The sequence below is a fragment of the Paramormyrops kingsleyae genome, chromosome 14 (assembly GCF_048594095.1).
Source record: "Paramormyrops kingsleyae isolate MSU_618 chromosome 14, PKINGS_0.4, whole genome shotgun sequence".
NCBI lineage: Eukaryota > Metazoa > Chordata > Actinopteri > Osteoglossiformes > Mormyridae > Paramormyrops > Paramormyrops kingsleyae.
The window spans coordinates 8,107,509-8,131,908 of record NC_132810.1 but is presented as its reverse complement, the minus strand read 5'-3'; the positions used below and the strand labels follow the sequence as shown (position 1 = coordinate 8,131,908).

Below are 24,400 nucleotides of genomic sequence, written 5' to 3'. Positions count from 1 at the left end.
AATAAAGATGGTACTGTGCTGGCTCTGCTCTTATGCTGAATATGCACATTCTGCCTGACACATTAATACAGGGGCTCTACAGTCAGTTCCTCATGGCTGGAATGCAGCACTTCAGGCCTATACAATTTCAAAAGGAAGGTCTTACTATATTAGGGCTGCTAGCAGGTGTTGCACTGTTGAACACTTACATGACAGAAATACTATAAAAGCTTCAGAAAAAAATGAACTTATTTAATAAAATGCGTTAATATATTTCACTTAATACATAGAGTTGCTGTTTCTAACATTGGCAGTTGCTTCCAGAGCTATTAATCAATCAGGTCAAGAACCCAAAATAAGTGAAATTACCAAACTGGGCCATCATGATGACAGTTGTTGTGCTGGTTAGACATTGATACTATTTTTACTGCATTAAATTTGTAAAATAGTCCTGTATCCCTCCATTTTTGTTGCCTGTATGCCACAGGTGAAAGCTCAGGTAGCAGACAATATTCTACTTTGATTTAAAATCCCTCCAAAAAAGAGATTACAGTAAATAAATTCCTGAAAAAGACTGATTAGAGCAAAAAACTTAAAGATTATTCTTATAAAACTGTCATAACTAAAAATGTTATGGTACATTCATAAGAACATAAAAACAAAATATAGTGTAATTTTAAACTGGGAAAGTCCACATTCACTGTTGCATGCCAGTTCTTTTCCACTATTTTCTTGTTACATTACCTTGGTCAGGGAAGATTTACATCCCCTGTACTTTTGAAGGCATTTCATCTGTATGTATTATACAAACCTGTAAACGATTTCATAATTTACCCAAATTATGTAGAGCTGTGCATTAACTCTATCTGCACAGTAGACAGCTGATTCCGATCTGGTGGTCTTTGGATTAACGATAAAGTTAAACAGAGACATATATTACAATTCACTGCCTCAATGATGGCTCTGTTGCTCAGACATTAAGCAAGCAAACCTGCCTTAAGTTTCTCAGCCATAGAATGGAAATCATACAAGCAACAAGTCACGGGATGCCGTTTTTGAAAAAGATGTTCAGAAGGGATCCCCTGCATTATCATGAGGTTCTCAAATGATCTGTTATTCAAAAAAGCCTTGACAGGTACATAACCCAGACTTCAAAGCCCTGGTTATAACAGAATCCTCTTCTTTGTCTCTGAAAAAAACTGGCAATAGTACAGATCCAAGTAAATGTCGGGGAGAGAGAAATTAAATGAGAAATTCCTTAAACTCATTTCAGATGGTAGGATTAAACATTTTAAGTCTTGTTACATAATTATGTATTATTATGGAAATACGAGTGGTAGAACAGATAGTGTGCTGTGCACACATTTTTAACACAGCATACAGCAATACTGTGAACACTGTGAAGAACACAATTGAAAATCTAAAAAATTAACGTTTACTCACACTCACACCAATAAGAAAAAATTTTGTCGGTGCCAATGAAAATGTGCTACAACAGGTACACAGAGGTGAGGCAATGATACTTACTCCCTCGCTGTTCTCTCCGGTTTTGGCCAACATCTCTTGCAGGGCACGCACCGACAGGGACTGCTCCAACACAAAGTTACAGATGCACAAATCTGGAGGGACATACTGCAGAGAATGGGACAAAGGAGACTCTCAGTTTGTTCTAAAGTGCAGATGACTTCTGTACATAGTTGGATACGAATGGATTTTACACTGATCCCAGAACAGCACTTACACAACAGAGTCATTTTAGAGGGCTGACAATTTGGCATTGTGAAAGTGTTTGTCAAAGGAAAAAAAAAAAAAAACTGGATTTTTTTTTCTTTGATACCACCCAAATTGCTCGAAAGAGAATCCATCTGCTTTTTGTGCTGAAAAACACTTAAGTGAAGTGTTATATATCTATCCATCTTCCGACTGCTTATCTTGGTCAGAGTTACAGGGCAATTTGGAGCAGCAGCACAGGGCACAAGGCTGGGATACATCATGGAATGGATGTCAGTTTATCACAGGTCATATACATGCCGGTTAGCCTAAGCGCATGTCTTCAGCATACCCTTAACCCTGGTGCCGTGAGGCAACAGTGTCACCCCTATAAACATATATTAGTTAAATATTTCTAACTGTCCCTTGCCAAACTACTTTCAGCTAAATGCCCCACCCCAAGAATCTTTGATGGCATTTTGTTGCATCAGATTATAACGTTCATTTTCTCAGAGATTAGCACCTCAGCCTGAGCGTAGGTGCTGAAGTGTTCCAGCACAGTGGTGTCAGCAAGTACCTAGATAATTACAATTATTTAGAGCCACAAATTCAGCCAATCTACACGACTGCAGCCTGCACAAGTGAGAAAGAAAAACACGTCACCTGACGACATTTATTGTTAGGTTCATGGATTTTCAAAGGGATGGCAAATAACTCTGGAGGCCTGTTAACTTCTAACGCCTCTGTTACAAAAGGCTTTATATATAGGAGCACATATCTACAGCCCTGCCTGGGCTTCACTGACTCCTCTGAACTAAACCAGACCCCCAAGGCCCACAGGGCAGGTCAGGAAGTCAATCAACACAGGTGATGCCACTGAAAATAAAGACATGCTGCGCCTCACTCTGACTGAGAGAAAACAGCCACTCTGGGACAACAGTGCAGCCCTTAAGTTTAACATGGGAGTCACACCACTGCAACACAGATAAAGGCTCACCATAGTTTTGCTGCAGATATACAACTAAAATGGCATGCTAATCAAATTTGGACGATACGAAAAAAGAGAAAAACATAAACCCAGTTTAATCGAAGCTAACAGGTCAGCTCTGTGATGCCAGCAGTTTAAGGTAAAGAAGAAAAGGGACAAACAAAAGAGAAAGTGATGTACTCCATAGTAAGCGGAAGCACCCCCATATGTTTAGGAATACCAGGAAAGGAGGTTACTGGCAAGGTGCTATGGCTTGTAACTTGGGAAACTCTTTGTCCTCATTTCCCTAGTCACACTCCAATCCCTGATAATCTACCTGCCCACACAAGATAAATATCAGATAAATACCAGAGTATGCAACAAATTAGCAGTCAGTTTCCATTACCGCACCACTGCTGTGGTCACTCGCGTAGCGGCTATTTTCCGCTTAACATTGGTCGATATGCATTTCAGACCTACACATATAGAATGTCACACAAATCAATATTGTGTGCATGAGACAGAGTGAAAAATCGATGCCTTCCGACATTGTTTTGGCATTTAATGCTTAGTTTAAATTAAAAGATGGTAAGATAATCATCAGAAGACTTCCTAACGGAATAGTGGGATTCTTTAAATAAAGCAAGTTTTTGATATATGGCCCAACCACGTGAATCAAGAGCATATAGGAGAAGTCAGGAATAATAACAGCGACATTGATGACTGTATTTTACCACAGAAGAAATAGATTTGTTCTTCATAAAGCAATTCATGGGTGTTGAAGGGGAAAAAATGTATTTTCTAAATTTTCAGAGTGACTTCAAAAGATGCCTTTCGGTAAAAATTCCATTTTCAGATGCACTTCTGTACTCACTACATTATAAATAACATCTTTGTTCATGTTTCCTCTGCCTTTTTATTCAAGCCTTTATATCTTGTTCTGTGATAAGGGAGGGTCCTACCTTAAAGTGACTGTCAAGAGGTGGCGGCCTGGCAGTCATTTACTAATCAAGGTTCCCTCCTGGCTGTAACCTCCAAGCTTTACATTCTCTGGAAGACCGCGATGAAACACAGAAGACCTCTGACTTCTCTGTCCACAAATGGCCTTCCATTCACTTTTTACAGATAAGGAAGCAATATTTATGATATTCCCAGGGGACCAGTGGCCATCTGTGCCATTTCACTGCTGGACGTCAAACAAATGCAGTGTCCTCTCACCAAAAGCTGTGTTTGCAGAGGATTCCTTTAACTGAAAAATGCAGGATAACGTGAAACAGGACCCCGGACCCCTCCTGCATCGGTAACCCAATAGGCACAGTGCTTAACATGAAAGTGTCCACTGAAGTGAAGTGCACTAGTGATGTGGTGACATGGAAACAATAAAGAATATATAGGCCTGAATGGCATACTGAACTACCAAAGATGATTTAACGTTCACTTTCTGCACCACCAAAGGTAAGACAGCAATGAATGGACCTTTATCATAGGCATTATATTGTAATTATGTGATGCCCTTAGGTCTCCATAGAATCATCGAAAAATATGCTGAAGTAGTAATTAAAATATGCCAAAGTACTAATTAAACTCCCTTTAATTGTCCAAATGTAGCAAGATGTGCATCTCTGACAGAAATCCTACTATTAATCTTTTTTTAGTAGCAATTCAAGCTCTCTTGGAAAAGACCATGTAGACAAGTAAAGTGTAAATAAAACCATCAGAGGCAAGACACAGGAGTCTGAAAAACTGAAAAAGTGTAACAACCTCAAAAATAGACGGTTTACATTCAACATTTTTTTCACTAATTCTAACTGGATTGCGAGGGTTGTACTCTTCATGCTTGTGCAGCCAGACTTCCCCCCAGGAAGCCACTCATGCTGGTCTTCCTCATCCAGAAACCAAGGTACCAGAACTAAAGCACAGGACACAATAGCAGGTGTCAGGAGCAGTGATGAGTAAAAGCCAGGGATGTGCAGCAAAGCACACTGTCCCACAATTACATTTTCGTATGATCTCCACCCCAACAGAAGGGGTCATGGACCTGCGATGGCAAGGTGATATTTTATATACATTAAGAGGCAATGAAGACAAACTACCACACGCAGAAGTCATGAATCACTGCTGCAAGCTTCAATAACCACTGGATATGGTGCACAGACATTTAACCGTTTCTGATTCCTTTTGTGGAAGGTACAGAGAAACAGGTATTTGCAAACCGCTGTGCTGCCCTATCCACCAGCATTGCATGCTGAAGAAATTTCTTATAGATAATAGAAATGTTGATTAATGTAGTAACCAAAGTGTGAAATCTAAGCATGCAACAGGGTCACTGCTGTGGGAGAATAATAATCTGGGGTTAAAGAAGGGGAGTCAAGTTTATTTGTTTAAAACCACAATTTTAAAAACAGTCATTTCACACAGATCTGCTTTCTGTTGACTAAATATCTACATTGCTGCAATATTAAATTTTCCACTCAGAATAGTGAAAATATTATCTATCCCCAAACTGAAAATGAAAAAACATTAAATATTTTGATATTTTCTCCCACAAATGGCTCTTGCTTAAGCTCAAAGCTGCAGGGAGTTTAGGAACTGTAGCAGCTTGGATCGAAAACTGGTTAACAGACAGGAAGCAGAGAGTACCATAATTGTTAAAGGCACAATGTCACAGTGGGCCTGCGTTCATAGTGGGGTACCGAAGGGTTCAATTTTAGGACCACTATTGTTCCTAATTTACTGTACATTAATGATATTGACACCAATACATACAGTAAACTGGTTAAATTTGCAGACGACACCAAGGTAGGTGGTGTAGCAGATACTGATCTAGTAGCACAGAGGCTACAACAGGATCTTGATTTAATTAGCGACTGGGCTGATACCTGGCAGATGAAATTTTACATAGATAAATGTAAAGTAATCCATGCAGGAAGCAGAAATATAAAGTACAGATATTTTATGGGTTCCACTGAAATAAAGGTAGCTGATTATAAGAATGACCTCGGTGTGTATGGTGATGCTTCCATGTCCCACTCTCGCCAGTCTGGGGAAGCAATAAAAAAGGCCAATAGGATGTTGGGTTACATCTCTAGGTGTGTGGAGTTTAAGTCAAGGGAGGTGATGCTACGATTATATAATTCCTTGGTAAGACCCCACCTACTGTAGAATATTGTGTGCAGGTTTGGTCACCGTACCTTAAACAGGAAATTGCTGCCTTGGAAAGGGTGCAATGTAGGGCTACGGGAATGATTCCTGGTCTTAGAGGAATGTCTTATGTGGAGAGGATAGCTGAGCTGAATCTGTTTAGCCTCGAGGAAAGAAGACTAAGGGGGGACATGATCCTAACAGGTCTGGATGCTGTTCAGCCAAATGGCTACTTCAATATTAGTTTAAATACTAGAACTCATTGCCATAAGTGGAAATTAGCAGAACATTTTAAAATGAATTTCAGGAAGCACTCCTTTACACAGCGTGTACTGTAGTTAGAGTACGGAATAGTCTTCCTGCTAGTGTAGCGGAAGCTAAAACCCTGAGTTTCTTTAAATCAGAGCTAGATAAGATTTTAACAACTCTGAGCTATTAGTTTCGTTCTCCCCAAACGAGCTTGATGGGCCGAACGGCCTCCTCTCATTTGTAAATTTCTTATGTTCTTACTCATTGAACAAAGAGAACTGTGTCTGTAGTTAGATTTATCTGACAGGAATTACGGTTTTGATTAATTTTCGATTAATTGCCCAGCCCTAGTCCAAAATCAGAAAAGCATTATGAATTAAAATACTATGTATTTACATTTATCTATGGTTTCGCACAGTCACCAGAGTAAAAAAAATACTTAGACTATTTAAAAAGGCAGAATTATGAATTAGAATTGTGCAAAAGCAAATGGACTGGTGAATGAAGAGGGTGTCCCCAGCCTTCTGCCCCGCGAATCCTGGGAACAGACTCCAGGCTCAAACGGACCCTGCACTGGTTAAGTGGTTATAAAAGTCAGGTGAATAAAAGGGCAAATGCAGCGTAGTCATTTCTAAAGGGGATGAAAAATGCAGCATCTCAGAAACATTGTGTTTTTGAGCTGTAAAATGCAGGCTTGCTACCCTTCCATCTCTTCATTTCATTCTTTTCCCAGGTAATCGCAGAGAAAATTCAGCCTCTGATTGTCATGGAGCCCCACATTGGGATTCTATACCTGCTGTCATGCACCTGAAGAGGGGAACTGCAAGGGATTCAGGTTTCCCTAAAACATGGCATTATCTGTTGTGCAGCTAATTAAAGGGATTAATTTCAGATGAAATACTTGAGTGTTAATTGAAATAATGTAGAACCAAACTGGTATCTTACAAGATCCTATCTGTTTAGAATCTTCAGCGAGAAAGGTGACTCAGAATCTATTTTTAAACCAATGTATCCTCATAGGTTATAACCCCACAAGGAAAATGTGGACTGTTTGATTGATTACTGCTTACAATGGCTTTGAAAGCTAGTTTAACTGAGGAGACATGCAGGGCTGGTCACTTCAGTACATCTTTTTTTTCACAGGATCCATCTTGCTGGTTCCCCTACCTTGGCCTCTGATGTGGGTTCCAAGTAGCACAGTCGGTTCCCCAATCCCTCAGCAGATAGACAGAACTTGCGATTCTCCTTCTGAATGCTGGCGACACACTGCAGCACCACTTCATCATCCTGTTAAAAGACACAGCAGGGCAGTTCAATGCATGGTAAAAAGGCAGGAAACTTCCAACAACACTCATTTTTTTGATAGAAGTTAAAAGGCAATTCAACTCTTTAACACTTACAATACTTAACATCATTGCTTACCTTGTGAGGGTGATTTGTAACACATTAAACCACAGAGACGGGTATAAGGAAAAGAATGGAACAATTCAGTCGCTCCTCAAGAAGCTGTCAAGAACTATACTATTTAATAACACCATCAACTGAAATACATTATATGGACAAAAGTATTGGAACACCTGGCCATTACACCCACAGGATCTTTTATGATACCCCATTCTAAATCCATAGGCATCAATATGGAGTTGGTCCTCCCTTTAACAGCTGCCACGCTTCTGGGAATGTTTTCCACAAAATTTTGGACTGTGTGTGTGGGAATTTCTGTCCATTGATCCAGAAGAGCATTTATGAGGTCCACTACTGATGCTGGACGTGAAGGCCTAGCTTGCAATCTCTGTTATAGTTCAGGTGTTTGAAGGGGTTGAGGTCAGGGCCATGTGTGGACCAGTCAAGTTCAAACTCACCCAACCATGTCTTTATGGACCTTTCTTCGTGCACTTGGGCACAGTCATGATGGAACAGAAAATAGCCTTCCCCAAACTGTTCCCACAAAGTTGGAAGCATAGAACTGTGAAATATTTCTTGATATGCATACCAAGACATTTTAGACAATTCTGTGCCCGAATACTTTTGTTCATATAGTGTGATAATCCAGATCAAAATCTCCTGCTGATATACTTAGGAAAAGGCAAGTAAGACCATGTGAAGTGCCACCACAAATGACACAATGAGATACGACATGACATGATACAACATGAGACGATAAGAGAAGTTTTAATGACCCCATGGGGAAATTTTTCACTCTTCATCGAAACGCACACAATGACACTATTCCCAAGTGAGCAAGAAATACACGCAAATCTATGTCTGTATGTGAAATATATGGAAATGGCCCACAAGGTCTTGTGGGGTCACTACTAGCATACAGCCAAGGTAAGCAATCCAGTTGATGAAGTAAACATTAGACTTTAAGGAAGAGGAGAGACAAAACTGCAGGCAGCATGAGACGCTATGCATAAGCACATAAATCAACAATGCACAGCCTGCCTGTTAAATGGAAGTAATAATCTTACATGAACTACTCTGGGAATCAGTGGGGTGTCCTTTACAGTTGTGGTTTAGCCTGTTTAGATAGTAGAAATGCTGAAGTCGTCAGTCGCACCTCTGACACAACGATAAAACACAGCTCAGTAGGGAGCTTTCATCAGCGAGAGTGGTTTACACTTCGCTTCGGGGAGGTTTAATTTGGACAGAAAGAAAACCTGAGTCAGCACTCCTTCCCATCCAAAACTTTCCAAAGTCATCTTTTAAGCCACACCGAGGAACAGATGCAGAACACATGCTTTAAGAAGCTCATTAGCTACATTAAAAAATGATTCTGACAAATTTTATCTAGGTGTTGGGGTTAATGACTACATTTCCCAGTACAGCAAACAGAACCAAAAACCTGAAACAATTGTTTTTTTTTCTTTTTTTCTCATGTATAAGATCAGTATTGACATTAGTTATGATGGCTAATTTGAACACAGCTGGGATTGATAAATCTAGATCTTCGCCACAGCTTACAGCTGGGTAACATAATATGTATCTTATACAATACAGCACATGAAAAACTATGAAATGGCCTTAGAGTATTTTTATACATCATCACAAATTCACAATAGACACAAAGAAGGAGTTGATATTAAACTAGATTTGGTGCTGCTGGAAATGACAGCAATGTAATCTCTTTTCCCAGAACTTCCACGTACCTTCCAAGATAGGTTGGCCACAAGCACCGACGCTATGAATAAGCTATCACTGTATGCCCCACCCCAGTAGTTTGTGGTCAAAGGAAAGTATGTAGTCTGGAGTAAGCATTAATAAAGGGTTGTGGAACTGCCTCTGAGGAAATACAATCGGGCCAAGTTATTGTGTTCATATATAAAAATATATTTAGTTTCTACCTATATATATATTTGAAAAGTAGACCGTCCAAGGTTTCTGAGGGTGTTTTTTAAATGTGTATATGATAAAACCTCGCAGAGTTATTTAAATGGTTTGGCGAAATTTCTGTCAGATCCCGCCGGCGGGACCGCCGACCCCAGAGGAATTTAATATTCTAATCTAATCAGTTAACGGTTAATGTTCGGTTAACGAACGCCGGTTGTCGGTTGGGAAAATTAATCGAAATGAGCATCCCTAGTCCAGATCTTCAACCTTACGACATGTCTGCAAAGGTTGAAAAAAAATAAATGAAATACTTTATGAGATGTTGTGCATGAAATGTTTGAAAATATCTTTTTTGTTCTCACTATGTGGTGCTGCTTCAATTTTGGGGCAGTCTGTCTAAACAATTCAAGTTTGTTATTCTTACAATGTGCCTGCAAAATTTGAAAAAGATCCGTATAATACTTTTAGAGTTGCTGTGTTCATAGCACCAATTGTCAACAGCAGCCATTTTCTTCCTTTGCTGCCGGACAGCGCATTTGTTTCACTGTTAGAGCAATTTGTCTGAAAATGAAACCAGGTGCAGATCTTCATCCATATAATGCTTTTTGAGAAGCAGTAATAAAATTCATCAAATCAGTTTTGGGGTCATCTCAAAATTTAATCAGTTCCAATTTGGCATCCATATCTTACAAGTTTGAAAAAAATCTATGAAAAAAAGTTTTAATGAGATCAAGTGTGAAAACTGCCCCTTTTTGCTATCAGCACGATATGGTTTCAACATCCCACACCCCCCCCAACAATGCTGGTGCAAAGTTTAAAAAAGATTAATCAAATTGTTATTGAGTTATCGTCTTAATGAGACATTCCTTTTTTTGGATATCACTATGCAGAGCTGCTTCAATTTCGGGTCGATCTGTCTCAAAATTCAAGCAGTTGTAGTTCATCATCCATAAAATGCCTGTGCAAAGTTAGAAGAAGATCCGTTAAGCGGTTTACAACAGGGCTTTTCAAATCAAAGTCCTTAAGGGCCGAGCAATGCTGATTTTTCAGCCTTCCTTTAGCCGTGAGCCAGTCTGCACACTCTTGCATTCATACAGAATCACATAGCACCGAAATGCAAATATCAAAATGTAGGCTCATTAATATTAATAAAAGAGGCACTACTTGATGATTGTTGAGCTGCGCCGATGATTTTAGTGCTATGACACTTTTAGGAAACTCGCTCCTTACTACTATTTTGTAGTGCAGAGCGTTATATGTATTGGTTAAGATAACCTAAGTTAGCAGCACCAGAGCTAAAGACACAATTACTAATATAATGGCTCATACACCATTTATAAGAGGTTTCTAAGTAGCGACCCATGACATGTGTATAATTCATTATTAAATCTGGTCCAAAGATCGATATTTAATTTTCCACAGAATAAAAAATAATGTAATGTCACCCTCCCCCCCAACCCACCCCGGGCAAGTAGCTCAGAGATATTAGGTTTATATATCTGAATCAGTCAAAAATTCAACATTGGCACACGTTTAGCCTGGGTGAATGTGGCCAACAGATAGCACTTCCTTTATAACAACACATTATTAGAAAAATACAATGTAACACTGTAACTATTTTTAATTAGATGTCTAAGCAAAACGGTTGTTTCCATAATACATAAAAAAATCAATTTCTCCAAAAAACTTCATTGCATACATTAGAATATGAATTTAAAGATAACCATCCCCTTATAATTAATTCCATGACTTAATTAACAATTTTAAGTATTTTCCAATTTATCTATCTTGTTCCATAATTAATAAAATACAAGCATAGACTTTGAGTATGACAGCTGTTGTCATCAGTTGAAAAATATGTCATTCTTTTAGTTAGATAACTAGAAAAACTGACCTTACCCATGCAACTGAAAAGCCTCTTTACAAGCATTTTACATAAAGTCCAGTAATGGTATTGATTTTCTTGTGGGGGAGATTGCTTGGGGTTTATATTATTTGTTTGCTCCAGGCTAGAATGTGCTGATCAGGCTCTTAAATGAGAGAAGCTGCTTCGATGGCATGATAGCAACCTACATTATTAAATAGGAGATTCTGAAGAAATGGAAACGCAGCATTTTGGACAAGCATAAGAGACTCTTCCACCAAACAGTGACCTTTGTAGGGTGAGATGAACAATACCCTTTGTAGGGCACGCTAGCCCAAAAACTTACATAACCCAGTACAGTTCTTTAAATGTATTGCTGTATATAAATCAGAGAGAATATTGATCAATCCACAGTTCATTCAGCTCAGGTTGCCTTTATACCTTGGGCTTGACCGATTATTCTGTTTAAATTCCAGAGCACATGACATATACAAAGTATTCAATTTATCCATAGGGGAATTAGAATAAAAACAAACTGTTAAGTCCAATCCCATTCCATAATATTACAACATTGCATTAACACTGGGCCAATTAAAAATGATTTAGTACCTGTACAGAGCCCCTGCCTTCAGTTTGCCAGGGCTGTAGGAGAGCAGTATTGATTTGTGTTTCATTCTTGCAGCAGCTCAGCTGGGCTGCTAACTCGTGGGTCATATTAATCTGAGAAGATGGTTGCCATGGTTCTCAGAGTCCCCTCTTCTCCAGGCAAGCATTAAGATATTACAATAAGAAGGGGGGTAATCACACTAAGCCTTGAATGCACCTCCTAAGCTATGAGAAGTATATGATCGATTTAGACAAATGGCCCATGGTAAAAATGACTGTGATCAACACAAAGCTAAACCTCCTAGACAATGGAATTCGGAAGAGGGGTGGGCAAATTCTTCTTACTGCAAGCACCAAGATCAAACTCAGCTGAAACAACACATGCTACCATGTCACACATGCTACCTTATGACACGCCAGAGGACTGCCTCTCAAGAGATGACAGCCACCCCTCTCCCTAGGGAAGCCCCTAAGCCACAGTGCATTCTGATACTTAATCAGGAGCCTGCATACCATTCTTCACCACCACTTTAATCAAAGTGTAGTAGAGAAGGCATGTTAACACCCCGGAAAGATCTACCACGCTACACGTAGTCCAAGAAGCACTTACTATTTCATTACTTATCCGTGCTGTGCATCTAAAGTGTCCTAGTTCGGCCCCTGCCTCAGCTCAATTTGCTGGTCATATCATTACCGTTTAGGCAAACTGTAAACTCTTGCCGTAGCAAGATAGCAGGCAATGGAAGCCATATAACGCTTTCCTGGGTTCCTAGCCATGTCATGCATTGTTAGAACTGTTATTTCACCTCAGCACAGAGATTTTGATTGTATTGCCCAAACCCAAAAGGTTTTAGAGAAACTTGTTATACAAGCAAAAATAGTATCACCTCCACAAGCTATAGTTTATAAAATATTAACATACATAAAAGCAATGAAAGAAGGCACCCTTAGTTAATGCAATGAACAATTTAGAAAATTACTGAAATGTGTACCATTTATTTCAGATGCTCAGATTAAGTGGCAAGATTCCAAAATGGATGATATCATATCACAGTTTAAAAACAGATCCCCTATAATGTTCTAACAGGAGCATAAATCTTTTCCTTTCCCCTAAATATTCATAGTTTATTTTAAAATTAAAGGGGAATAAATAACCCCATAAAGAGAAAAACATGGAAGCTTTAATTACCACTGTGAAAACAGAATAAAGAGATTACACTTTGATTCTTAGTAAAGAGATTAAACACAAATCTAGATTTTTTTTTCATAACCAGACTGTTGTGGGTCTCAATCCGGGTCCTGACTCTGGGTGTGTGGAGCTACCATATTTGCATGAGTCTCCAAGGGTTCCTCCAGGGGTTAAAAGATTTGCAATTTAGGTCAATCTGAATCTAAATTACTCTTAGAGTACAAAGATGTGGATTCCCTGCAACAGACTGGCATCTAGTCCTGGATTTGTCCTGCGTTTTGTGTGTTTAACTGTTTAATTTACACCAGTTTCACAACCATGTCAGAGAGCTTGTGTTGTTGTAATATGACAAGAATCAAAAGAAATCTTGTGTATAGCAGCTAAAAATTCAATCAGGGCTCAACTGCTGCAAAACTCAGGTATCACTGATCTATCATGCAATGAAATGTACATCATGCTTTTCCCATGATTCTCTTCTCCAAGTTCAAGCTGCTGAGAAATGACAGGATTCCTTTGGGTACTACTCTTAGCAAAAAGACAGCCTTCCGGTCCACACTGGGCTCCTTGAACTTAATGTGGGAAGGCAGAGGGTTCTCTCTGTCCTCATCTGATCCCCTGCCAAGGAATCTGGTGAATCTGCTGCAAAGTGATCTTGGTGGGGAGTGTCTAAGGAACCATCTGCTGGAGAGATAAAGACACACATCAATCTATCTATAGACCTGGGGGAAGAAACGGGGTGAGGGGGTGGGGTTGGCAGGCCATATCTATCCAGGGCAGCCCTTCCCTGGAGCAGCAACCTGATCCAAGCCTACTTTCATACACAATTCCTCTGGTGGCCAGCAGAGCTCTACCAGAATTCCCCAACAGAACTTCTTGAACTGGCATTCCACATGTCCATCAAGCCACATCAAAGAATTCCAGTAATTTCCATGGCCATGGAAAAGAAAGGACAATTTAAAAGGTATACTGTCCCGTCCACCCTGAGGAGCCTTCTGCAGTTACTGCAGGACAGGAGCAGGTGTCCCCACAACCCCTATATTCATCAGAAGTAACCTGAGATCCCCAGAAGCACAGCTCTGTCAACTGACCCTGCACACCACGGATATGGGCACAGAAAAAAAACCTTAAACATGATGGCTTCCCTATACTGCTATTTTCACATACATACTGTACAACAGTATAGATATGGTATTCCTCTATAAAGTGCAGAAATTACAATTCCGGACAAAAAGGGACAAACCAAGCTCACAAGCTTAACCAATCCTAAGAACCTTCTGTTGGTGTTTACACCAACATGTTGGATGAGTTCTGGATAGCACTGACTTTCTCATAAATGTCAGGTGAGGTGAGAGTGTCATTTTCAAAGGGGTAGCTGAAGCAGTAAAGAATGTTCTTAAAAGAGAATAAGGAAAATACTCGCAAAGGCTATGTTAAGCCCAATCTAATCAAATAAAAAACAAATACATATATGAAACAGGTAAGACTCAGACACTGAGTCTTACTTCCACCCCAGGATTATACTCTGCCGAGTTCACCCTCAATCGTCATTGTGTTAGTCAGATGAGGAAGGAGCAGTTTGGTTCACGGTTGCCATGGAGAGACAGCTCATGTTCATGAGGTCACTGACGCTAGGGAAGCAGGCTCGCTGAACAAGCTGCCCACCACTGCAATCCCCCCTAAGAATATCCCAAGAGAGACATGAGAAATTCATTGACATCCACAAACTATTTCAGACTGTGTCGACTTCGTTTGCTAACGGTCCTGTATTTGACAGCTTTATGATGTGCTATTTGCCATAAATTCTTGTGGCTAGGCTGAGCTCAAGTAAGCCAGCAAAAATCTGCAGGGAGCTGTTGCAAATCACTATTCCATCACAGTGTGTTTCAGTGCCTTATCTTAGACCTGAGCTGATCCTGGAAAACAGAGTTGTTTTCAGATTCCACTTCACAAACAACAACCACAACAACATGCAATTATATATTCCTATTCCTAAATGATTAAGATCTAAGTATCAGGTCTAGTGTTCTGGTATGAAATTAAGTAGATTGATAATTTCCACAGTTGCTCATAGTTACAGCCTAGTAACAGACCCACAAGGGCAGGGTTGGGCAGAGACTTGGAGGAGCAGATGCTGGATCAGTCCTCCTTGGTAAAACTGGCTGACCAAGGGGGTCTATTCTTATGGAACTCATGGTACTTTCAGTGATTTGAGCAAATCACCAGCCCCTAAACCTCCTGGAATGTTCCTGCATAAGGACACTGAAACAGTGCAACACCAAATAGAAAAAGAATTCTCATTCTCAAAAAATAGTGATTTGGAAAGTAGATGTTTTTTGAGGTTTTTCTGGACAAAGTATACCTATCCCCAAACAAGCTTCACATACAGCCTGTAGGGAAAAATATATGTCTTATCCACTAAATACCAGTCAGTTCTGATATAAAAAAATAATTTAACAGTTACCCTGACATGGATAGCATACACCAACAGACCCAACACCAGAGAAATACACCCTTCAGGGTTTGCTGTGTGCAGAATTCACTGTTCTTACAACATAATAAATTTCCACCAGTAGGAGCTAAACATGCTTTATGTCAGAATCTCTATGAACAAAAGACTTGCCAACAGGAACATGAGGATGGCAAATTATATTCCTGGGGCAATATTTTTAACAGGTGATGCAAGAAAAAAAAAATACATGGTAACAAGGATTAATAAAAAAAAATGTGCACAGGTATGGGAAGCGTTCAGCACTTTCTATAATACAGATTTTCCCAATCCACTTTTCACCTTGCCTCTCTGAAGCCCATTAACAAGTTTTCCTTGTCAACAAGGACACAGACTCTCCAGTCATGTGACCATGAGTACAAAAAGACCTCAACAGGGGGAGCAGCCATTCCAACCAGCAAGGATCTCCCACTTTGTCAAATACAATTTAAATTGGGATCATCAGAGAAGCCAGGACCAGATGCTGTTGTAAATCAGTGCATTTTGCTGTCATTAGAGAGGCTGGATACACTGAGGCTGACTAACGTAAAACCTCCTGTGGCTTGAGACCACCAAAACTATCATAAAAGGAAAAATTCAATCAAAAGAGGCACATGGAAGAAAAACACAAAGCTCCTAAAGTGGAAGGAAAGATTTTATTGGACTGTGACATCTTACAGCAGTCTGTTTCCCTCACTCACAGATCAATCTATAGTTACTAGCTATAGGAACGTAATGTTAAAGAGGGAAACAGATGGGGCACCATAGGTAGGTAAAGAGCATCAAACAAATCAGGTAGCTTGTTCTGCTTTCATTTTGACTATGACTAACCAAATTGACTGCTACATTTTAGGTGGAGTTCAGTAAGTCTTGATTAGGCACCTGTATCCTTAAAAAGGTGTAGAGCTGACCAATACGGCCTGGAGGTCTGGGGCCCATTAATGTCAATACTTATGGAATTGAAGTTTATCTGCCATTTGTATAAGTACAAGTATATCAGAGTTCTTTAGCTTCTCATCCCCTATTGCTCTCCTTTGAGACATACAAAAATGTTCAGGTGAGAGTAAAGCTTGGGTTCTGAACACAGGGTCAGCCATTTAGCCAGCACCCCAAGAGCATATTTCAGGGGGGTAAGAATCTTGCTCAAGGGCCCAACAGTGATTTGACCATTTTGCCAAGCATGGGATGTGACCTGACAACCTTCTGATCACAGGTACAGTCCTACTGAACCACACACTGCCCTCCAATGCTGGTATATAGGCAAAATCACAGTCAGAACTCAGCACTTCCTCTGCATGCTTACAGATGCGACCATGGCAGAATAATGTATTGTTTTATTGTGCACAAAATTGACTTAATGACAAGAAGACCAATAAAAACACAGATCTTGCTTATTCTATATCAGGGGTGTCAGACTCCATTCCTGGAGGCCCGGAGCCCTGCACAGTTTTTGGTTTACCCTCATTTAACACACCTGATTCAACTCCTTGTGCTAATTACCACACAGCCTTTCAGCTGAATCATTTGTGGTGGAATAGGGAAAGAACTAAGCTACACAGGGCTCCAGCCCTCCAGGACCAGAGTTTAAGACCGCTGCTCTACATTCATGGTGAAAGTGGAAAATACAGAGGTTCTCAAAGTGGCATGAATCTTTTATGAGATGAAGAATGGGAACAGGATCAATACTGGTCATTAAGCCTGTCATAGGCCTAAAGAATCTTTATCACATATCAATTAATGAAAATGAAGCTGAAGCCTATTGCAAGGGGACCCATATGAGCAAATCTGATCGCAGTCAATTAAAGTTAATTTTGCAATTAGAAGTGTTTTATGTTGCTCATGTTGTCGCAAAATGCACAACTATAACTATCAGAATTCCACATGCACAAATCTCAATCTGTAAAATGTTCGCTTCTGATATTCTGTTTAGTACACAGAAGAAAAAAAGGAGATGTCACAGTGTTTTTGCTTAAGACATCAGTGGTGTCAGTTTTTGGGCTGCTGCAAAATAAACCAAAGCACAATGAAGCAGGCTTCTAAAAACTCTTAGTTTAGCTTCTGAAGAAACAGAAGAGGTTTGCGCAGTCTGATCATGAAAACTGATATGAACTTATATAGCTTACATTGCCTTTAAGGATCCAGTGTACTTCACAGAAGTCTTTAAACTTGACCCAGGAACAGGCCAACTGCTGAGCCAATGCAAAGGCATACCAGGAAAGTCTATCCTGGTAACATGCAAGCAAACTATAATTCACTTCTAAACCATAACTCTCTTCCTTTGCTTGACATGAGTCCCCATATATCGATCACCCATGGACAATATGCTTTACATAGTCAGTGTAAGAAATTACCCATCCCTCTGTCTTTTCATACACATATCTTGATTTCCTTACTAACAAATAATTTCAACTAATAATAAAATTATTTTTTCCCAAGTATGCTGTAGTTTGCTGTGTTTTTGTAGAGCCTGTTGTTTTGCATGACACACTAGTCTACTCAATACATGGATTTACTGTGCAGTATGAACATCAGCCTCAGGAGCCATTTGACACAATCAGGAAGTACACATGGAGCTTCAAGCATAGCAGTGACAACTGTGTGAGCAGAGACTGATTCACAGGTTCACAGCCTCCCACAGACTTCCACATAGCACAGCCACAGCACTAACTGGCTTTTCCCAGACTGGATTTCATTTACATGACCCTATAGCTACTTTGTGCACACAACAGGCATTGTAAATTCACCGGGATGACCATGCTGGACTGAGAATCCAAATTCAGAACTGAGAAACAGAAGAATGCATCACTAACATAGGCTGAACTTAGTCTTTGTGGTATTTTGCTTTAAATGTGCCTGCAATTCCTTATGATAATTTATTAAATAAACCCATATTGGACTGGCATTTTCCCAATAAAAGCAATATTCCGAACTGCTTACAGACACTGTTAGCCCACGGCCCAAGGAAAAAACATCTGCCTGTAAGCATGCTTTGCTTTAAATTTGGCCTTCTCACATTCCTTCCTACAGGTGCATGACAGCGTATTTGAACAAATTCAAAACATACATTTTTACAAGACTCTCAGCTTTGTCCAAATATAACCAGCCATCCTCAGATGCATATTACAGATAAGAGCAATGGAGCTACCAAACATCTTTCTTAACTGGGTGGGAATCTTGGAGGCATCATATCACCAATAAACCATAAAAGTATTATGTTCTATTTAACACAGAATACTATTAAAAGATTTAAGCCTGTTGATGTTGAATTCTCCATTAAATAGCTTTCCCACTTGTAACATGGAAGCATAAAAAAATTCACACTTTATGAAGGAACAAATGTGAGTTCTGAAAAACTAATCAACTAACCATCTTGACAACTTCCTCGAAAGCACTACAGACTGTCTGCTACGACTTAGTAGCCCTATCCATACCTTAGTAAAATAGGTATTTAACAGCCTAAAACTTTCAAAGATTTTGTATTTTACATTAATTTATCTTCTAAGAGACCCCTTAAATATAGCACATTATTTTTTATTATTAAAACTGCATTCAAACACAATGTTTTAATAAATCTGAAAATGTCCTTGTAATGACTTGAAAGTGACACAGCTTGTATGCAGCTTGTATGGTGGATCAAATTAGATTGTACTGTTGTTTTTAAAATAATAAATTACATAAAACTATATAATATAAAAGTTGAAGTGATTATGCATATATGAGGAAAACCAAACCGAAACCCTGAAACTGTGGACAGTGCATGGTATTTTTCAAAAAGACTGCATTTTTCCCCAAATCCAAGCTCAATAACAAAGGTAAACATAGAACAAAATAAATAACTGCTAACAAAACTCTAAGCCTTTCTCTCAAAACCCAGCTTATGGTGCCTTCTTCTAGTTCCCAGAAACTACACCTGGTGAGACTCATCAGGTTTGCAGCAAGTGATGATTTGAAACAGCTGGAATCAGCCTCTAGACTTGTCCAGTTATCTGGAAGGTTTCCATGACACCATAACAGACTGCTCAGCAGAGCCTGATCTAAGAATACCGCCATCACAGTTCTGAATAACTTTGTATAAACGCAGACTCACGGTCCCCTACGGCAGAGCTGGAGCAAAAATGAGTCACGGAAGAGGGTGTGTGTGTGTGTGTGTGTGTGTGGGAGTTGGAGTGAGGCAGGTTCTGCTTTCTGGCATTTGGGCAAACACCCACAAGGATAGGCGCTCACTGCTCACCCGCCTGTTTGGAAGCACAGCCTCACAGAGATACGGTGGTTCTAATTAAAAGCTCTGTGTGGCAGAACCAATACAGAGATGCAATGCAAGTACACTGTTCACCTGAAAACCTGTCTCCACTCAAAAGAGTTTCATATAAAGGCTGCGACTTTTGCTAACCAACCCCCCACAGTTCAATTTGCCACTACTCCTCCACTGAAGGATGTCTACCTTGGATGCTGAAGTAACAGTACCAGACACTATTGCGAAAGGGCAAGTAAATAAGAAGAAGAAAAAAAACACATCGACCCAATTAATTTGGGGTTAGAGTTAGCAACTTAGAGTTTCAGTGGCTCATTACCAAGGATAACACATAGGAAATGGGTCAGCCTGACTGGATAATGCTGCTTACAACCAGCCCCAAACTTCCTTCCTCCATAAAAGATTTGTGGCTGCCATGCCATATCATGCAATTCCCCAACAATATCCCAATGAGATGTTCTTACTAGAGGAAAACAGGTAATTTATATTGGGTCATACAGGTATCATCACTGATTTAGTTTACCAGTACAATGCAATCTTATCATCCAATTAAGCTTCACCTTCTCCTCATGCGTAATACAGGACAATGCTGGCTGAAAAATCTCAGCACCCCTAACAAGAAGCATTTCTCTTTCCATGGCATCAAAATACTCAAGGCAATGAAATCCTTTCTCTCTACTGGCCTTACAGTAACAGCCAAGCTGTGGTAATCTTTTTCCTCACCCTGGGGAAATAACTTCATTTTTGTTGTTAGAGGTATGCAGCAATAGCACTGCCTCCGCTTGCCTTTATTACAGAATTCAGTAACAATGAAGAGAACAATCAGAACACAGCTGACTGCCAGCAAATCACAGGTTGCACAATTACATATCAAGGGCAACAAAAGTCCTTTTGTCGAGTCCAGCAAGGCAGCACATCAGTTCCAACTGTAAGGGACCAACAAAGGCTTTCATCATTGGCAAATAAATTCATCTCCTCTTGCATGTATGTTGGTGTGTCCTTAGACAGCATGTGAGTGTGCGTTCCCATGGGAAAGGTATAAGATGCAGCTCTAGGGATCAGCTGTTACTATACAAATGGATTAATGTGCTTATATGGTGTTTTGGAAAATGATTTCTGAGACTTGTGCCATTTTTAAATTTGTCAGACCACCACAAATCTTTTTCTTCCCGCACAGCATAAGTTCTCCATCTAAAATAGCTGGTCATGCTATCACATCTGCTGCTGTCTGAACTTGCTCTAGTCACACTTTCTCTGGACATGCATCTGTGCTGTGCAGCACCTGAGCCCAAATCATCCAGTCATATGCTGCCCCGTGTGGAGGAATAAGAGGAGCCTCTTGACTTCTTAAAGACACAGAGTCTTTGCCCCTTCAGGAGGTGGGGGCGCCTATACGTGCAGTACATGCCAGTTTGCACTTACGTGACCTGCAAGTGACCCTCACATACCATTCCAAATTTTTTACATATTAATGAAACTGATGCCTGTATGGGATACTGAGGCAGGGAATACAACGCAACGCACCTGTTTCTCTGATAGTAAGCAAAATACAATTTTTACCATTTCATAAAACATTTCAGCGGAACAATTCCACTTCAGTATCTTGTTACCACAGCAACAGTCGTCCTCAGACTGAAACCAGTAACAACCGGGTTATGAGTCCATGTTTTTATCTGCTACACAGTAACACACTAAGAACAAGCACTACAATAACTGATACAATAACTGTTATTCCATGTCATCTGATGTCTGACTTAAGAGCAAAGCAAAGGTTATTTCTAAACACTGTGCCTCCTAATATTATTGGCAGTAATATTAAACTCATCCTGCGCGACACAAGCTGAAGCAATGGCCCCTGCTGGCAACAACGAATAGCAAGGAGGCGCTGTGGAAGCATCAGCTTTTTAAAGACTAATTATAAACTCTAGAGTCATCTCAAGGAATGCAAAAGGCCTCCAGAACAACAAACTCCAAATAAGATCAAGGCTACTGTTTGGGGCCCTCCACAGCACCTCGTTTTATAGGTGTACTTTACTCCCATATGCATGTTCACAACATCACGCTGACCACTCAGGCAATAATCACACACAATTATTCAGTGTCTTTTCATATTGAATGAATTTTGATCTAGTCAAGGTCATATGCTATTTTCATATTTACTATTGTACTTTCACCTGTAACTGTGCAGCTGAGAAAAGACAAGACCACCAAACTCAAACCAAATACATGACAATTTAGCTTGTCTACTTTACATAACGGGTACTTTACAAATCATAACAGTTTATTTCCGTAATATGACATGTTATCTTTACAAATGCAGGGCAAAGCCCAGCAATAGCCTATTAGGTTTCACATATTACTTAAAAAATATGCCAGTTCCATTCTGATATATTCACAACCAGTGTCTCTCTATTTAATGAGGAAAGAAACTTATTTCAAACTGACCATAGGGACAGACATATTTCCAAAGACAATGTCACAAAAGCTTAAATTCTGGATTTGCTTTCAATTTAGCTGCATCTCTTTACTACCACTGACAGGCACTAATTCCATTAAACAATCAGTCTGAAGCAACAAAGCAAATGTGGGTTATTGGTGGGAAAAAAATCTGAAAATGTCCTAAGTCACCATCATGCAATTCAACAAACATGCCTCTAAAATTTTGCACATTTTGAAGATGCAAATTGAAAAGCCGTTAATGGAAACGCACACATTTCAAGAAAAACCCTCGAATATCCCAAAAAGGTTATGTTAGCTTGAGGTGTTTTGTGGCGAGTTGAAAAATAAACAAATTGCAAAGCTACAAGGAACACAAAAAATGTATATTAGTAGATACATAACACATGATATTTCATTATTCCAGAACACGGCTGCCCAGTCCTGCTCCTGGAGAGCTACCACCCTGCAGAGCTTAGGTACAGCCTAAGTTCATACTGAGGGCCTGACTATCCGTATCAGGTGTGTTAAATTAGGGCTGCACCTAAGCTCTGCAGGGTGGTAGCTCTCCAGAAGCAGGACTGGGCACCCCTGTTCTAGAACTAAGCATTATTCACGTGACATCCATTAATGGAAAAACACCCTATTTGCAATTTCACATTGTTGATTTATTGATAATTCAGTTAAATTTGCGCAAAACTTTAAGGGAAACACAGCTAGTGTCTTTCAAGATAGAATTTTTTGTGCATCTCAGAAACATTTCCCATAACAGCCAGCAACTTCAAAGTCCACTGGCAATACTAGCTGAAAGCAGAACAAAAAGTTAACCCGCACATTCTTTTTCATATTATTCTTAGAACTGAATCATAATCATTCTCTGCACCAGGATTTCCACTCAGATTCTATGGGTTTAAATGACATAGATATAGACCAGAGAGAAAGATAAACAGAGATCAGAGTCTCAAAATCACCTATATGTTTTAGAAAAGAAAGGCATAATCTGGATCACATGTGGTCAAGAATCTCTTGCTTCTTGAAAGACTTTCCTGCTATAGGTTGTCATTGTGAAAGCCATCGATTTCACTGCCAGTTTTCCCACCTTTACACATCAGTGATGCAAGAAGTTTAAGCTCCAAATTCAGGCAATGACAAAATAATTCTAGGAGATTAATAACAACATTTATCAAACTCTGACTTTTTATATAATGAGAGAACTTTTTTTGTATAGTTCTCTGCATTGACTGTAAGGTTTCAAGGTTAGCAAACAAGATGAACAAAATAGCAATAAACTATTAATAAAAGGATATGCTAATATGCAGGTCTTTTAAATGAAAATGCAAGTGTTAGACTACTAGGATCCATGCAGTCAACTTTGACGTGACAGTTTAGATAATAGCATATCTGAGCAACAGCAAATCACAAACACAACTGAGTGATCTGATGCAATTTTAAGCCAAGTTCATTCAGCATGAATATGAAAAAATGTTTCTTCTGCTCAATTTTTTCTAAAATTTGTTTCCAACTAAACACTGTCCATGTCTATAGCAAAATGAACTGCATTGCTGTATTCCCAGAAGGTGCACACAGTCCATTTCTACACAACACTGAGCAATGAACAGAAGGCTCCAGCTGGTGAACCTGTTATGGAAAGGCATCATCTTTAAGGGTCACACATTTATGCATCAAGCAGTTTCCAACAGTAAGACATGCAGCAGAAAGATAGAACTAATATCTTTATTTATAGCAGTGTAAGTCCTCAGCCATATTAATGACATAACTACTTATTAGGCACCAAAACAGCCATATCTAACTCATTAAGCAAGCCCTACATACAAGAAGAACAATTATATACATTTCATCAACCACTATAACATCTGAAGTTTAATAGCTAAAAGTGAAATTGTCAGACAGCAGACAATAGCATAACACCTGACTGTTTTACTATACAACATACCATCCAACTATTTACTGGACTATAGAGACATTATGACCTTTACTACAACACAGTCAGTGTTTGAACCAAACACAAAGCAGATTGTGAACAGAAACTTTTAATGGTTCATTTTCCGTCTTTTGCTATAATAGTAACATGACTATTATATGGAAAAAAGGAAACCCTATCATTAAGCTGCTAAGTGTTATGGGGGAAAAAAACTTCTATGGAAAAAGTGTACAACTTAAATGTAATTTAA

The 24,400-nt window shown here is 39.4% G+C and overlaps 1 protein-coding gene across 15 annotated transcripts in view; it reads right to left on the bottom strand.

Annotated features, from left to right (window-relative positions):
* ryr3 (ryanodine receptor 3) overlaps positions 1-24,400 on the bottom strand; it is a 97,263-nt gene that overhangs the window by 71,190 nt on the left and 1,673 nt on the right. For all 15 annotated transcript variants that reach the window (XM_072699224.1, XM_072699231.1, XM_072699225.1 and 12 more), the window contains exons 2-3: positions 7,214-7,333; positions 1,507-1,611 (exon numbers count right to left, since the gene is read on the bottom strand). In XM_072699224.1, coding sequence (XP_072555325.1) covers positions 1,507-1,611; positions 7,214-7,333 — 225 coding nt within the window. The remainder of the gene's footprint in view (positions 1-1,506; positions 1,612-7,213; positions 7,334-24,400) is intronic.